General features: G+C 36.5%; 1 protein-coding gene across 1 annotated transcript in view; it reads right to left on the bottom strand.

Moving 5' to 3' along the window:
• TMPRSS11D (transmembrane serine protease 11D) overlaps window positions 1-17498 on the bottom strand; it is a 56504-nt gene extending 39006 nt beyond the window's left edge. The window contains exons 1-2 of the mRNA XM_066279730.1: window positions 17392-17498; window positions 2175-2296 (exon numbers count right to left, since the gene is read on the bottom strand). Of these exons, the coding sequence (XP_066135827.1) occupies window positions 2175-2296; window positions 17392-17399 (130 nt within the window). The 5' untranslated portion in view covers window positions 17400-17498. The remainder of the gene's footprint in view (window positions 1-2174; window positions 2297-17391) is intronic.
• Between the last annotated feature and the right edge of the window lie 702 nt (window positions 17499-18200).

Below are 18200 nucleotides of genomic sequence, written 5' to 3'. Positions count from 1 at the left end.
TGTATCAGAGACTTCCTTGTTTGTATATTGGATTAAAGGTTTTGATTTCTACACTATAAAATGGGGTAGAGGAGCCCATGCTGGAGGAGAGCAGAAAAGGCCACATGGAGGAAAGGAGAGGCAGCCAAGATGGCGGAGTGCTGAGGGAGAAGCCAGTTTGTGCAGAGAGAAGGAGATGGGGAACAGAGGTGAATAAGGCTGGTGAGGTAGAAATCTTTGAATTTAGGAAACTCGGATAAGTCAGTGGCTTTGGAGCCCTGAAAGAAAGGGAAGTGTTTCCCCACTGTGTGTATTTCTCACCTGCCGAGTGCAAGCTAGGATTAAAGCTAATGACCCACCACTTCTTGATTTCGTTGTTTCATTACTGTCTGTCCAAATCAAATGCAAACCTGTATGGGCCAGGTGGCTCTGATGATGGCCGTGGCTACTGGTTTTACAATCATCTATATATATAATTTATGCAGAGAAATAACTCAATGGTAGGAAAGAGTTGTAGATCCCGGGGGAAGGGTAGTGTAGGCCTTTGTGACACAAGAACAAGTCTTTATAGGGCCATATGTGGTCACTGGAATACACTTGGAAGAGAAATTACCCAAACTCCCCTGTTTATGTGTAAGTGTGACAATATGGTGCCATAAAGAGAGAAAGTACATTAATTTATTCTGACACTTGATATTTCTTTTGCCTATCTCCATAATTCACCTTACACATATTTGATCCCAGGTCATTTGATAGCAAAATGTATCTAAAAACAAAAGTTAGCCACAACTTTATAATTAGGTTGGCAGAAAAGCATACTCTTACTTACTTGGTTTTTTGTAATATTGGTAATTATATTGCAAAATTGGTATTTTTTCAATCTTTGCATAATTAAGCATTTTTGCTCATTTGTAATAGCACATACAATAAATTATGTTCTCTCTCACTCTTTACAGTCATACATATTTTAAAGGATTTAATAGAATTATAGCTGAAATTAAAAAATAACCTCAAAGTGTATTTTTAAGCAAAAAAAAGCAGATTACAACATATATTACCTTGTGAAATTTGACTGTTTTGTTTATCTACATTAAAACATCCAAAAGAATATTCACTAAAATATAAAGAAAAGGTTTTTATGAATGAGCAGGGTATATGTATTCTTTATGTTACTTGTTTTTTGTCCATGATTTCTATATATTTGTGATATAATAATGAAAAAATTAAATGAAGTAAGGGAAACAAATAATGAAAGAACAGAATTTTTTTAAGTTTGTTTTTATCACTTTCTTTTACTTAATTGCAAATTTATTCTCTATCAAAACTGTTCTGCTACTAAAACTGTGTTTTCAGGAGACAGAATATGAATTAACAAGTACTTAGTTATATCCAGATTTTAGGACTGAAATGAAGATTCTTTATCATATTTTATTTTTACAGTTTTATCAAGTTATAAAATAAAAAGGAAAATTATGGCATTAATAAAAAAACCAAATAGGTGAATCTAGTATTAGAAAGTATCAAGATATCTTCTTTGGCTAGAATACTTCTTGCCTGGTTAATAATGTTTACTATACTAAGAAAAGGCCAAAAGATAGATGAGAAAAAAATATATAAAAAATGTAGAAATAAACATATATTTGAGAATATATAAAAGAGATTATTATTTTATATTAAGAAAAAATGTTAATTAAAGAATGCCAGACTTTTAAAAAATATTAATTTCAGGTATATAACATAATGGTTAGACATTTATATAATTTACACAGTGATCCCCCAATAATTCAAATACCTACCTGGCACCACACAGTTATTACAAAATATATTGACTACATTTCTTATGCTGAACTGTACATTCCTATGACTATGTGATAACTACCAATTTGTACTTCTTAATTTCTTCACCATTTTATTCCCAGCTTTCAAACCCCCATCCCATCTAGCAACCATCAGTTTGTTCTCTGTATCTACAAGTCTATCTCTGTTTTGTTTATTCATTTATTTTGTTCTTTAGATTCCATATATAAGTAAAATCATATGATATTTATCTAACTTGTTTTACTTAGCATAATACCCTCTAGGTCCCTCCATTTTGTTGTAAATGATAAGATTTCAAGGAATGCCAAATTTATAATCTGAAAGTATATGTCGTTATTTAGACTGAACAATAGCACTGGTAATCTTCTGCTACTTACCAAAAGCTAAAAAGTGGATCAGTAGAGCTATTATCACTGCCATGATTACCACCACTGTGACAACAATAAAACACACTACATATGGATTCAGGAATCTTGAGTTTGTTGGCACCCGTGTTGGCCTTTGAAAAAAAGAAAAACATCAAAGGTTACTCATTTCACTCAGAGAGCCATTATTTCAGGGCTCATGATCATTCTCTGCCTTCCCAAGTCTCTGAGCTTGCACATGGTTCTATTTATGGGAAACCAAATGATTCTTGATCAGAATTTAGTCCTGGAAATAAACCTGACCTGGACAACATTCTCCGTAATCCATTTTCTTTCAAAAGTTTTTCATCATTTGGTTGATGTTTAGATAATTTGATAGGAGAATAAGGAAATCTGACCTATAATTTGCAATTGATTTTACTTCTCCCAGTTGACAAAATTCTCAAGAATAATAACTAATTATTCTTTGCTTTGCTATAAAACAGTTCTTTCGGGACCCTATGTTGAACGCTTACTGTAGTAAGACCCTTCACCTGGGCATTACCCTTAGGGTTGTACAGAAAAGAGCTCATTCTGAATGGGGAATGCGGTAGAGGGAGTCAGAGCAGTAGCGTTTTTCACTGTAATGTTATCTGTATTATAAAAATAAGGATGTGGCCAGAGGCTGAGAGCTGAGATCCAGGAGAGTACCAAGCTTCTGAAATGAATCAGCACTGCATCAGCAGCAGAGGATTTGCGTGATTTATCATGTTTTAATCATGAATTTGTCAACTGCAGTGTAAGCCAATAGATTTGTAATAATACAGTATCTGGTATTATGTTAAGCATACAGTCCAGGCACTGGATATTGCACTGCCTCCCTCACACTACAGACACATACTTGGGAGGTTGTCAGAAGATCTGAGTGTGATTTCCTGTTTTATCTCTTGTTTGATTTGTGGTTATATTGTCATTTATCTGAGACTTTCTTCATCTATGAAATGGGAATAATTTACTGGCCTCTCAAGGCTGTTTGAAAGATCAACAAGGTTCTGTTAGGTGCTAAAAATCATATATATCAGATAGGTTATCTACTAGGCTGTGAGCACCTTGAGAGGAAAGATGGCATTCATGCTTATGTTTCTGACTCTGTGACTTACTGAAGGTACTCCCTGGTATTTTGCAATGTACTCCCTGCACATTGTATGTTGTGGCTCTGGGACCAGTGACATGTGAGATGACTATTGAAGGTAGACATAGAATTGCCAACTTTATCAGTCCTGAAAGAACTGTTTTATAGCAAAGCAGAGAATAATACTTGACAAAGGAGGTAAAAGCATACAATGGAGTAAAGACAGTCTCTTTAACAAATGGTGTTGGGAAAATTGAACAGCTACCTGCAAAAAAATGAAACTAGACCACCAACTTATACCATTCACAAAAATAAACTCAAAATGGATAAAAGGCACATTAAAAATTGTTGAAAAGGCACATTAAAAATTGACTATGTTCAAACATTATCATTCGATAAAAGGGCCTTAAAATACGTAAAAGTGGGAAGGACATAGGATCAGAATACTAAAAAAAGATGATAAGTAATTTAGCTTTAGCTTTATGATGTCTCTATACTCCACTGCTCATATTTGTTCGTTTTGTATACCAGTGAAAACTGATGTTTGCTGACACTGACATCCAGAGTCCAATGTTTAGGAACTAGTGTAATTTTCAAGCTGAAGAAAATTGGCACTTTGACAGTTGTTGGCTTTTGATCCTGTTTATCCATTTGGTTAAACAAATGGTTGTTTACGAGGTGGTTGTGACAATGACATGTGATCACCAATGCATGATGTTTGGCATTTGTGAATTCAGTGAATGTTAGTGGCTGCCCAGCAGTGGGAGAGCTAAAAAGAGACAAAGTTGGAAGCAAGTCTAAACCCAAAAACTCAAATAAGTTCAAATTGATTGAGCCTCCTCCTCATGCAGAGATTGACTATATATCCAAAGGTGAACTGTTATGTCAGGATTTGTGAATGTGGAGAGAGAAGTACTGAAAAACAAAGATTAAGTTGGAGGTCTAAAGTCCAGAAAACAAAAACCAAAGGCTAGAGTCATCATAGAGTTTAGCTTGGATAAACCTCCCATGAGAATGACTTTAGAGCCAATTTTGCTTCAATTCATTGAACACATCTTAAACTCAGTGACTAAAAATCATCATGAGACATATGACTCAGTAAACAAAGGGTGTGGAGCCCAAATTACCTTAATCTCACAAGCCATAGTTAATTGCATAAATAATGAATTGTTCCACCCTATAGAAACAGCTGAAGAAATGTCTGCTCTTTTTTTTTAGTGCAACTTGTCCTTGGACCTTTGTATGTGGCTGATTAGAAAGCTTACGCCAACACAAATTCAGTGTGGACAATATTTTCTTTGTAAACTATTAGAGAAAATATATTTCCAAACACTGTCTGAATTTTGACTCCCAATGCAATGAAAGTCTGTGCAAGAAAAAAATTTGCCGTTTAGAGCTTACATTTAAATGGCAAAAAAATAATCAGTTGTGACATGTTTAACCAGCTCTCCTCTCTCTTTCATTGACTTGGAAAAGTTGCATGAATATTGAAAAACTTATTCTATACTTTTACTATGAGAGCTTAAGTGTTGAGAATTGTACAGGTATATTGCCAGTTTTCATGATGGTCTTGTAAAGTAGGTATTAGGATCTCTCTTTTGAAGATAGTAAAACTGAGGCTTAGATTGTAAATAGCTCCTAATTATTGAAGAATGACAGGGCTGGAAATGGAAACCAGGTTGGTTTAAACCACAGGACATGTACTCCCTCACACTACCTGAGATGGAAAAGCATTGGGACTACTGTTCCTCTTGCTCTCATTTTGGGGAAACAATGGGGATCAATATCCATTAAGTGTTAAGATTTGTCTTACACAAAGTAAGTGTGCAATAGAAAATTGTTGATTTAATTTTTAATTTGAAAGTACACCTGACATTACTATATCAGATTTATGTAAGCATACTTATTCATTTTGCCACTGACACATAGTTACAACCAATAGGAGTAGGGTGTCAATGGGTGAGGGAAGATCATTTAGGATTTTGTGTGTAAGGGCTTTGGTCTTTATTTTGAAAAAGACCAAGTCTCTGAGGGTTTTGGGCAAAAGAGACATCAGATCTATTTCTTTAATAGGATCATTCTGGGAGATGCAGGGGACTAGTGGGCTGAGGATGAGTGGGAGATGATTTAGAAAATCATTTAGTAATCGAGGTAGAGATGATGGAGGTTTAGACCAGGGGTAGTCAACCTTTTTATACCTACCGCCCACTTTTGTATCTCTGTTAGTAGTAAAATTTTCTAACCACCCACTGGTTCCACAGTAATGGTGATTTATAAAGTAAGGAAGTAACTTTACTTTATAAAATTTATAAAGTAGAGTTACAGCAAGTTAAAGCATATAATAATAATTACTTTCCAAGTACTTTATGTCAGAATTTTGCTAAGTTTGGCAGAATAAATCTTTATAAAACAACTTACTATAGTTAAATCTTTTTATTTATACTTTGGTTGCTCCGCTACCACCCACCATGAAAGCTGGAACACCCACTAATGGGCGGTAGGGACTAGGTTGACTACCACTGGTTTAGACAATGGTGGTATCATTAGAGATGATAAGTGGCCAGAGTCTGGATATATTTTAAATTTAGACCTTGACCTTAGAGGATTTGTTAATGATTCACTTATGAGATGTAGGTAAAAGAAAAATTTAGACCAAATCTAAGATTTTTGTTTCATTCCAATCAATCCTTTAAAACCCTTCAATGCCCTGGCTGAACAGCTTAGTTGGTAAGAGTGTCGGCTGCAGCCCAGTGTTTGCCTGTTCAATCCCTGTTCAGGGCACATACATAAACAGAATAATGTTCTTGTATTTCTCTCTTTTCTTTCCTCTCTCTCTAAAATCTATCAATCAATAAATTTAAAAAATGAAATCCCTCAAAAGATTTTTTTAAATTTAAATCTTATGTTCTGACACTCTCCCCATCCCCTGCCTTATTTGAAATTTATCTATAGTTTTTCAAGATCCTCAGAATGGCATTTAAACCTTCCATGTGGCATGTAATGCCCATCACAGTCACCTCTGCAACTTTATCTTCTGCCACATCCTTACCTCCCCCCTAATCCCCAGCCCGAACCTGGCTAATTCCCATTTTGTTCTTAAGATAATTCAAGAATCTTTCTTCTCCCACGAGGTAGTTACCTTCTTGTGCTCTTGCTGCCCCTCATCTGATCTCACAATACCCAATGAAGTTCTCTGTTCTAATCCTTATCCCTTCATGTGGTGAGCAATGATTGAATTGCCTGCACCTACACTTAGGTTGTAACTCGTGAAATGTAGAGAGATATAGCTTGTCTGTCAGGGGATGCTCCATCCCTAGCACAATACCCATTACAGAGTCCACATCAGAACTTGTTTATGGAGAAACTGATGAATGAGACTGCAGAGAGGAATGTAAAAATAATTGCACTATAGTTTGGAAGGACTTTATATATGATTGTATGCCATGCATTCTTGTTTTGAATATTGACAGAAAAATACAGATAGAATAATCTATTAAGTGCTTACCCTGTATTTGAGACTCTTGAGTTTTTATACATCATTTAACTTAATCCTTATAAGTAACCTTGCTTTACAGATGATGACATGGAGGCTTAGTTATTCAGCTAGGAAGTGACAGAGCTGGAATTCAAATCCATGTCTGTCAAAGTTGAACTGCAAATATCCACATCAAATGGGAGGAGATATTTTGTGAATTATCGTGTCACTGTTATTAATTTTTATCATACTTACTACGTTATTGTTGATGTTAAGAGATGGAAAGTTAAAAAATATTTGTACAGCCTGGCGCAGTGGATAGAGTGTCAGACCAGGATGCAGAGGATCTAGGTTCAAAACCCCAAATTCCCCAGCTTGAGCGCGAGGTGGCTGGCTTGAGCATGGAATTATAGATATGACCCCATGGTTTCTGGCTTGAGCCCAAAGGTCACTGGTTTGAAGCCCAAGGTTGCTGGCTTGAGCACAAGATCACTGGCTTGGGCAAGGGGTCATTGGCTCAGCTATAGGTCCCTCGGTCAAGGCACATATGAGAAAGCAATCAATGAACAACTAAGATGCCACAATAAAGAATTGATGCTTTTCATCTCTCTCCCTTCCTACCTGTCTTTCTCTATCTGTTCCTTTCTCTGATGTTGCAAATTTTTGAAATTGGATTTTGGTGCTGGTTGGCAACTCTATAAATGTCTGAGAGAGTACTGAATCATACTATTAAACGTAAACTTTTTAGTATGTAATTACATCTCAATTAAGATCCTAAAATTAATTTTATCTTTTAATAACTGTTAACTCTCTGTAGTGACAAAATAACCAAGCTTTCAGTGAATAATTGACAATGATGGTGGGCTTAAACTCACAAATACCGAAAAGGGCTCAACAACCTATTCAGTTCAAGTTTTAATGCCATTTCCTAGAAAATAATTCCCAGTCAGGTATTGAAATACAGTGGTGTGTTATTATTGATGGCAAGCAATTGGTTACAAAATAATTGTTAAAACATCAGTTTTGAAATGATTCACTTCTTACATGATCTAGAGCAGATAATTCTAATATAACATTTCTCCCATTCTCATTTTCTTATTTTTGGGGGGCAGAGTTACAAGTAGGGCATTTGGAATGGTTTATAAGCCTGGTCAGATCCACCGGGGTAGGTCACACATATTATTATCACCTGTAATGTATCAAGGTGGGAAATAAAGGCTGAAAAGTACTAGAGAAAAACATATTTCAATTTAAGCTGCCAAATGACAAAAAGTCATTTTTTGCACATTTCCCAATTTTCCTGTTCTTTCCTTCCTTAGGCAGCATAAACTGAAGAGACGGCAGTGTCTCCCAAACTGATCTGAGCACAGAAACATTTATTTCTGAAACACTTTGCCATTTTGAGGAGCACAGTGTTCCAGCTTACTCAGGTAAGAAATGCTTCTCTGTGAGTGTAACTTGCCCAAAGCATTAAGTGTTTCTGTTGGAGAGGAAGGAGAACTCTATTGCAAACCAAATTTATTGTATTCATATTTAAATACATAAAGGGAACACCTTTTGCTGTACCTGTCTTCCCGTTTTGGACACCTGAGATAGACTACCTTTACCTGTTTAATTGTAATTGTTTAGTTTACTATGTCTTAAAATTTAATGTATAAATGAATTGTGTATTAAAATGAAAACTTTAACTTAATTAATCTGGAGTTGGGCCTGTGATTTGCATTTCCAATAAGCTCCCAGAAGATGCCATTGTTCCAAGGACTATACTATGAGGAACAGCATTTTGAATGCAGTTAGAGTAGCTCCAGAACAAGAATGATTTTACTGAAGGTTTAAGACTTTCTTCTCTGTTTGTAATACCCAAGTACATTAATAATCCTTGTCTACTATAAGATTATGAAATCTTAACTTACTGCTTTGTCAAATATACTGACCCTAATACAGAGCTAGATACCTGTTTGCATTCTACAGAAACTAAATGAGTAAAGGATTTAGGTGCTCTTACTCCCAGCCAACGTGACCTGATTTATAATACTAAATTGCAAGTGTCAGGGTATTTCATTGTTTCTACAAAGGGTGCCCCAATGAGGCAAGCAATTTAGTTCATCACACTCCAGAGAAGTGCAGGCAGCATTTTTTTTCTCAAATGTGTTTATCCTCTAATATTTTTATTTATTATTTATTTATTTATTCATTTTAGAGAGGAGAGGGGGAGACAGAGAGAGAGAGAGAGAAGGGGGGAGGAGCTGGAAGCATCAACTCCCATGTGTGCCTTGACCAGGCAAGCCCAGGGTTTCGAACCGGCGACCTCAGCATTTCCAGGTCGACACTTTATCCACTGCGCCATCACAGGTCAGGCTATCCTCCAATATTTGATTTGACTGTGACATATAGACCCAAATATAAAAAGATTATAACCAAAGAATTATATATATATATAATTGGTCATATATATATATATATATATATATATATATATATATATATATATAACCAAATACCAAATAAACAATCCTGTTTAATTTGTATGAAAGGATATATAACAGGTTTATTTTATTTTTTATTTTATTTTATTTTCTGAAGTTTGAAATGGGGAGACAGTCAGACAGACCCCTGCATGCATCCCACCAGGATCCACCCGGCATGCCCACCAGGGGGCGATGCTCTGTTGCAACCAGAGCCATTCTAGTGCCTGAGGCAGAGGCCATAGAGCCATCCTCAGCACCCGGGCCAACTTTGCTCTAATGGAGCCTTGGCTGCGGGAGGGGAAGAGAGAGACAGAGAGGAAGGAGAGGGGGGAAGGATGGAGAAGCAGATGGGTGCTTCTCCTGTGTGCTCTGGCCGGGAATCAAACCTGGGACTCCTGCATGCCAGGCCGACGCTCTACCACTGAGCCAACCGGCCAGGGCCTATAACAGGTTTTTTAACATTGTTTACTTAAGTAGGGAAGCAGGGAAGCAGGAAAGAAGGCATTTTAAATGATGGGGTAAAACAAAGAAAATTTTTTATATAATTAAATGCACAATTTAAATAAGTAAAAATCTATTAGTAGAGGATCTGAAGCAAGAAAGGCATTTAGCACAAACTGGATGGCAGAAGCTAGCAGGCATGCTAGAACAGAGAACCCAGAAATTTTCTGGAACAATTCTCTCAGTGCAACAAGAGAAATGGAGACTGAATTCAGAATCCTGTAAGTATTCGTTGTGGTTAATTCTATTTAACTATCTTCAGTAAATAATAGTTCTCATGGAGGGAAAAACAGTGGTTTTTAATGAATCATGGACCAAACTCAAGGTTTGTTGTTTAAAATGCTCTTGAATAATAATTAGTTGCAACAATATATGTTTTTAAAACAACATATTGTACTCAACGCCTTCTGAATTTAATCCTACTGGCTTCTTGCCGAGATTGCCTACAGAAGCTGAGGAAAGATTTGAGATTCTCAGCATTATTTTTCCAGGATAGTTCTGTGTCATAATGGAATGAGCAGAGTTCCCTGATCTCTGATACTTATTTTTTGAGTCCTATACAGTAGTATGTATTCCTCAGAGCTCAGAAAAATGCTATAGCTATATCTTTTATCTTCGGAAGCAGTAAGTATAGTGGGGGTAAAATTGTTGAAGTGATCAGAAAAGCTGTTTGACATGAGGCAATTACTTCTCTGGACTTTTGTTTTCTACGTGATCATTAAACAAAGAATCAGTGAATTTACATTTTACCTTCACACTATTCTTTCCTCCTCCCCCTTTCAAAGGATGGCTCCTTCTCATTTCCATGATCACTCTGTTAGGTAAATTCTCTCACCTCCATTACACACTGTCAATTTTTGCAAACATGTTATTATTTAAGAGCATCTGTTTGCTTACACATTCCTTACCTGTCTCACCATCCCACACCCCTCCTCTCTGCCATAGACTGTAAACTCCGTGAGAGACACAGCAGTTGACAGCACAGACTCTGAAGCTAGATAACTGGGTTAAAATTCCACATCTGCCATTTATCTGCTAGGGGAAACTGAGAAGTTGCCTAATTTACCAATCTTCTTATCTGCAAAATGGAAGTAACAATAGTACCTACTTGCCAGTTGTTTTGAGGATAAATGAGTTAAAATTTTATTAATAAAACTATAATGGCCCTGGCCGGTTGGCTCAGTGGTAGAGCGTCGGCCTGGCTGCAGAAGTCCCGGGTTTGATTCCCGGCCAGGGCACACAGGAGAAGCGCCCATCTGCTTCTCCACCCCTCCCCCTCTCCTTCCTCTCTGTCTCTCTATTCCCCTCCCACAGCCGAGGCTCCATTGGAGCAAAGATGGCCCGGGCTCTGGGGATGGCTCCTTGGCCTCTGCCTCAGGCGCTAGAGTGGCTCTGGTCGCAACAGAGCGATGCCCCCTGGTGGGCATGCCAGGTGGATCCCGGTCGGGCGCATGCGGGAGTCTGTCTGACTGTCTCTCCCCGTTTCCAGCTTCAGAAAAATACAAAACAAACAAACAAACAAAAAAAACTATAATAATGTTTGGCACAGGACCCTATGTCAGTGCTTGGTCAATCAAATAATTGAGGGCAAGGACTGATTAAAATTAGTTCTCTACTGCTCTGGAAGATTTTAATGATCTGCTGTTAAAGTGAGTCTGTAAATGAGAGAATGGGTTAGATGATTGGAGTGAGGCCAATGTCTACTCTGTGAACATTACCATGGCTTCTAACGTGAGTATAAACAACATGTAAGGGATTACTTTCTGTCTCTTGAACAAGTGCATGTTTACTCAATGTATTCCATTTTTATAGAAATATCTCTGTGAGATACTGCATTCCTGTATTTCATGCCTGCCTTCAAAGCTTCGAATAACAGGTTGACTTTCTTTTTTTTTTTTTTTTAATTTTTCTGAAGCTGGAAACAGGGAGAGACAGACAGACTCCCGCATGCGCCCGACCGGGATCCACCCAGCACGTCCACCAGGGGCGAGGCTCTGCCCACCAAGGGGCGATGCTCTGCCCCTCCGGGGGGTCCCAGAACCACTCCAGCACCTGAGGCAGAGGCCACAGAGCCATCCCCAGCGCCCGGGCCATCCCCGCTCCAATGGAGCCCTGGCTGCAGGAGGGGGAGAGAGAGACAGAGAGGAAAGCGCGGCGGAGGGGTGGAGAAGCAAATGGGCGCTTCTCCTGTGTGCCCTGGCCGGGAATCGAACCCAGGTCCTCCACACGCTAGGCCGACGCTCTACCACTGAGCCAACCGGCCAGGGCAAGAGTTGCTTTTTACACATGAGCAAAGAAAGTGGTTTCTTGAGATGGAACTAAGTCTTGTGAAGGTGCTATGAAAATTATTGAAATGACAGCAAAGAATTTAAAATATTATATAAACTTAGTTGATAAAGTAGTGGCAGGGTTTGAGAGGACTGATTTCAAGTGTGAAAGAACTTTTACTGTGAATAAAATGCTATCAAACAGTATTGCATGCCATAGAAAAATCATTCCTTAAAGGAAGAGTCCATTGACACAGCAAAATGCACTGTTGTCTTATTTTAAGAAATTGCTGCAGCTGTCCACCCTTCAACGACCACCACCCTGTGCTGTCAGCAGTTGTCAACATCGAAGCAAACCCTCCACCAACAAAAAGATTATGACTCACTGAAAGTCCTGATGATTATTAGTATTTTTTAGCTTTAAAGTATTTTTTAATTAAGGTATGTACATTTTTTTAGACACAATGCTATCGCACACTTGATAGATTACAGTCTAGTATAAACATAACTCATCTGTACTGGAAAACCTAAAAATTCGTGTAACTAACTTTGATATATTTGCTTGATTGTGTTGGTCTGGAACTAAACCCAAAATATCTTTGAGTCATGCCTGCACACTCCGTATACAACATAATTTTGATCCCATTTATATGAATTTCAAACTTAGGTAAAACTAAATGATATGTTATTTGGAGATCTATCCTTGAGTAGTAAAACTATAAAGATAATCAAGAATATTTGGATTCCATGGCAAATAACAGTTACATTGGGCAAAGTAGGGGGAAGACAGTTAGAGAACAGGATATAATTGGGAAGGGACCCTCTGAAGTATTGGTGATGTTATTTTTCTTAATGAATTTTGGGTACTTAGAGGTTTATTTATTTATTTATTTTACAGAGACAGAGTGAGAGTCAGAGAGAGGGATAGATAGGAACGAAGAGAGATGAGAAGCATCAATCATTAGTTTTTCATTGCGACACTTTAGTTGTTCATTGATTGCTTTCTCATATGTGCCTTGACCGTGGGGCTACAGCAGACTGAGTAACCCCTTGCTCGAGCCAGAGACCTAGGGTCCAAGCTGGTGAGCTTTGCTCAAACCAGATGAGCCCACACTCGAACTGGTGACTTTGGGGTCTCGAACCTGGGTCCTCCACATCCCAATCCGACGCTCTACCTACTGCGCCACCACCTGGTCAGGCTAGGTTATTTTTGAAATTAGTCTTTATATGTGATGTGATATATTTAACAATGAAGAATTTTAAATTGATGGAAGTAAATAGGAAAAGAAAATAGAAATGGAGGCAGTGGGTCTAGAGAAACTTTTAGAGGAGTTTTGCTAATAAGGGGAGGAAAGAAGGAATGAGGCAATAGATGCAGGTCAAGGGAGAGTTTAAAATTTTTATTTAAATTTGCTGATTTTTTTTTTTTAGAGAGCGAGAAAGGGAGAGAGAAAGAGAGAGCAAAAAAGAGAAAAACATCAATTAGATCCATGATAGCGAACCTTTTTATAAAAACTGCCCACTTTTGCAGTGCTGGCCAACCTGGTCCCTCCCGCCCACTAGTGAGCGGTACAGCTTTCATGATGGGCGGTAGCAGAGCAACCAAACAGCACCGCGATTGGCCCACCATGTACTGGATGTGAGAGACTTTGCTAGAAAATATGTTATACTAGGTGACTGATTGTAGCTGAGCATCCTGTGTATTATAATTCCATTGCCACTCCCCCATACCACCATTAGTAAAACATTCAGGCAAATTTGGCAACTGTTTTAGTACGTTGCCCAAGGATTTTGTGGGCAAAAAACCTGTACTTTATATGCACTATTTAAATTTACTTGCCTAGTTACTATTAAGATATATATATATATATATATATATCCTTTGCCTAATAATTTAATTTTAAGCATAGTTTTTAAAAGTTAAAAAGCAATTCATAAACCAAAATTGAAACAACAGGCAGAGTTTAGAATGCATTTTTAACAGGTAAAACTCCCCTCTGTCCCCCCTCTTATTCTTTTGTCTCATATTATTTTGGACTGTTAGGGGCAGGGCACCTGACTGATTGTTTTTGGCGTATCTGTCAGTTAATCATATCAAGCACGGACAAAAGAGAAGAAAATAGAAATAAGATTTATTATGAAAAGAGAAGTCCTGCTAAGCCTTGTCTGTCCCCGAGCTTGATGTAACGGAGCTATGTCCGTTTACCTTGAAAATTTCCTTAAACTGTATGCTGAATTCCAGCTTCTAAATCTTCACTGAATTGTTTGAATGTCATCTCATATTTTTAATATAGTTCAGTGGATAGAGACACTCTCTTAGTGGACCTGAGGACAACTGGAATATCCAAGGATTTGAAAGGAATAATGATTATATCACAATAACACAGCTGCCCAAGTTTCTGAGCCCTGTGGTAGGACTGATTTCATTTTTCAGAGAAGGAAAACAAGAGGTGAAAAAAAGAACTGCCATCTTTGCAACCTTTGAGAAAGGACAACCTGGTAGAGGTCTGGGAATTTATATATAAAAATTATTAAATTATCTTAGAGAGCCTATTCTCAACCAAAAATATCTCAGAATTACCAGGAAATTTCCTTAAAATTACTTAATAATGATTTAGAATTCCCTTAAAAGTATATTATTAGTTTTTATTTTACTTCTCATACACTATTTGAATACCCTGCTCTCTCAGAGCATATGGAAGACTTGGAAAATAGTGGCCTTTGAGACACTTTTTTAAATTGCATGTCTTTATGGTGATGGGAAAATTCTAGTGGAGAAGGAACATTTCAGTTTTAGTTCATTCCTTGCAATATTAAACACATGCGGATGTCCTGGTTTAGAAAAAAGTTTGTCAGAACAAAAATATGTCCATTTCTTTAACACCCTTGGACATTTGAATATGCTCTCCCCATCCCACTGAAAATTCTGCTTTTTATTCATGTTGACAGAAGGAATTGTTTCCCAATCATGGGACCTCATATTGATGAATAGGGATCTGTAAGTTATTTTCAAAGTTTCATCATTTTGATATAACTAATTATTTTATTTTGATAAAAACCAGTCAACCAATAAACAAAATTAATTAAGAGTTGTATTAGTTAGGTTCATGTAGAGAAAAAATAAGTTGATTATTATTAGATACAACCTATTTAAGAGATAAAATATTTCAAATTGTGATCCATAGAAACAAAAATTTGAAAGAAGAGCTCTTTGTAGTTGAAAAGTTTGGTTCTGATTGTGTACATATTTCCTATAAGGATGGATCAATTTAGAAATTAGATTGATTCAAGAAATTCTGAAATTATACATTTTTAAAATTATTTACATTGTTTGCATGTCTTCTTTTTCCTTTAGATAACTTTTAATGTATATTTAGCTGCTTAAAGGATTAATCTTTAAAAAATCAGAGAAATTCCTTTGCAAAATTAAAAACTAGCAAACACATTTCAAAATGTATTTATTATGATTACCAAGAAACTATATTACATTGTTCCAAAAAGTTTGTGAATACTGGAAAAAAATGTAATTCATAAGCTCACCACTTTAACACAACAAACATGATGGGTGTTTATAGTCTAGTCTTCATTAGAGTTTTTCACATGTTTAGATTTCCAAAGTGATAGTTGATAGCTAAAAACAATTTTGTGATTTGTTTTTCACAAAAAATGAATACAGGTACAGTATATAAATTTTGATTTACTTTATTAATTTTGTTATATCCATTGCATGAATATATAATAATTGATATATATTCTTTGTTATTGGTAACTGTTAGTTATTGTTTGTTTTTAAAAACAGGCTGCTTCTCATTTTAACTATTTTTTTTTTCAGTGAGAGGAGGGGAGATAGTGAGACAGACTCCCACGTATACCCTGACAGGGATGTGCCCGGCAACCCGTCTGGTGTGGATGCTCAAATCAACTGAGCTATCCTCAGCACCTGGGGTTGACTGTTGAACCAGTTGGGTCACTGGCTTTGGGAGGAGAAGAGGGAAAGAAGGGGAAGAGAGTTGGGGAGAGAAGCAGATGCTTGCTTCTCTTGTGTGCCCTGGCTGGGAATTGAACTTGAGATGTCCATGCACTGGACAAATGCTCTATCCAGAACCAACTGTCCAGGGCCCATTTTTACTCACATGTATATTCAAATACACATTATTTTACATATATATATTTAATTTGTTTTTTAATTATAGTTGACATACAATATTATATTAGTTTCAGATGTGCAACATAGTGATTAGACATTTATACATATATTGTTAGAAGTGATCACCACAATAAGGCTAATACCCAGACAGCACCATAATAGTTATTGCAATATTGACTATATTTCCTATGCTATACTTTACATCCCCATGACTCCTATGACTGGTAAATTGTACTTCTTAGTACCCTGTACATATATTTTATTATTAAAATGATTTGAATTTTTAAAAAGATTTTATTTATTCATTTTAGAGTGGAGAGAGAGAGAGAGAAAAGGGGAGGAGGAGCAGGAAGCATCAATTCCCATATGTGCCTTGACTAGGGAAACCAGGGTTTCGAACAGCGACCTCAGAATTCCAGGTCGAGGCTTTATCCACTGCACCATCACAAGTCAGGCAAATGATTTGAATTTTGATTTTTTTGAAGTTTGCGACATTTAAAATAAACTCAACTACACTTATTGTAGACAACACATTATCCATGCTTTTACTTATCCCCTTTTAAAAAGATATCAGTATCATGTTTTTCTGTTTCATGGAGAAACAAAAGGAACAACATGTACACTCATAGATACACACACTAACACATCAAATTATCATATATAATGATTTTGAGGTTGTATTACCTGACTCTGTATTCCAACTTTTTTTTAATGTAGAAATGTATGAAAATAAATAGATGTTAACTGAAAACAAAACTAGACAAATACTGTTTTCTTCTTAAATATCAACAAGGATTTACCTGAAAATAACAATACCATGAGTATATAAAAAGTAGACAAAGAACATCTTTGCTTTATTAAAAAAAACTTCAGGTTTTATTGCATATTTAATAGCTAGTAGTAAAAATACAGAATCCTCAAAACATTTTAAAACAGCAGAAGAATTTCTTAACTAATTTCATTTTTTAATATTCTTCACACATCACTTTTTGAAAAATTGAACATGAGAAAACAGAAACACTTCCTTATATAAAGATCCGTTGTCATAATGCCAAACCATCTCTTTTCATTTCACAACAAATTCAGGCAAGAAGCCAAGAACCTTATTAAAACAATATCAAGTATATTATCTAAAAATATCTGAGTGTTAATGAAGTTTCCATAATTTCACAGCTAAAATTTATAAGCTTCTCTATATTTTTCACATGCTCTTGTATATAGTAAAACTTCTAATACTACAGAAGCCAAAACAGAACTTACCTATACATTTTAATCCTGTGTAATGAAGAGGTCCTTTCTTTCTACTGCTCTGAGATTTCCACTCCAATGAATGACTGTGATATATACTGTGTGACCTACGAAAGAGCTGAAGTCAAAGGAGAAAATCCCATGTGATTAATACCTAACTTGTTTAACAAGTCTGAAGGAGTCAGTTTGAACCAATAGTGTGACTTGTGGAACAGAATCAGAAATAGATGGGGTATTTCACAAATCAGGAAGAATTTTATTTACTTAGGTAAATTCTGATTCCACACCACAACATGTGGCAGGTGTTTTGTGAAAGCTTGCAACTACTCCACATACTGTAAGTTATTTTTCTCATTTAAAGAAGGTGTGACACTCTTGCCTATGTTACCATATTGTCACATATCTCATTGTTTGCCACAGTAAACCAAGGACTATAAAAAATACTTTCCCTACATTCAGAAGTAGTGTTACCTCTGAATCCCTCCCCCTTTTTTGCAACAAATTGCTGTTTTTCTCAATAGCATATGAAACAGAGATTCAAAGAAGTAATTGAGTAGGTGTACAAAGTTGTAGGATAAGCAAGCAGAATTTAGTTGAAACTAAAATTCACTTTGTCTTTTTCCAAGTATGTCTTTGTAAAAAAGTATTCTAACTTAATACTACTAGTAGATGAGTAGATAGTGAAGTACGTGTTGGGTTAGAGTAAATATGGAGTGTTGGATGCTGTTTACAGGCAGGGGCAGGTCCCCAGAAAAACATAGAGCCTAGAAAAATGTGGACGTGAGAAAGAGCATTTTTGTCTAGTGTGTTGAAAAGGAGTA

This window comes from Saccopteryx bilineata, chromosome 5 (assembly GCF_036850765.1).
Source record: "Saccopteryx bilineata isolate mSacBil1 chromosome 5, mSacBil1_pri_phased_curated, whole genome shotgun sequence".
Classification (NCBI taxonomy): domain Eukaryota; kingdom Metazoa; phylum Chordata; class Mammalia; order Chiroptera; family Emballonuridae; genus Saccopteryx; species Saccopteryx bilineata.
This window is presented reverse-complemented; position numbering and strand designations above follow the sequence as displayed.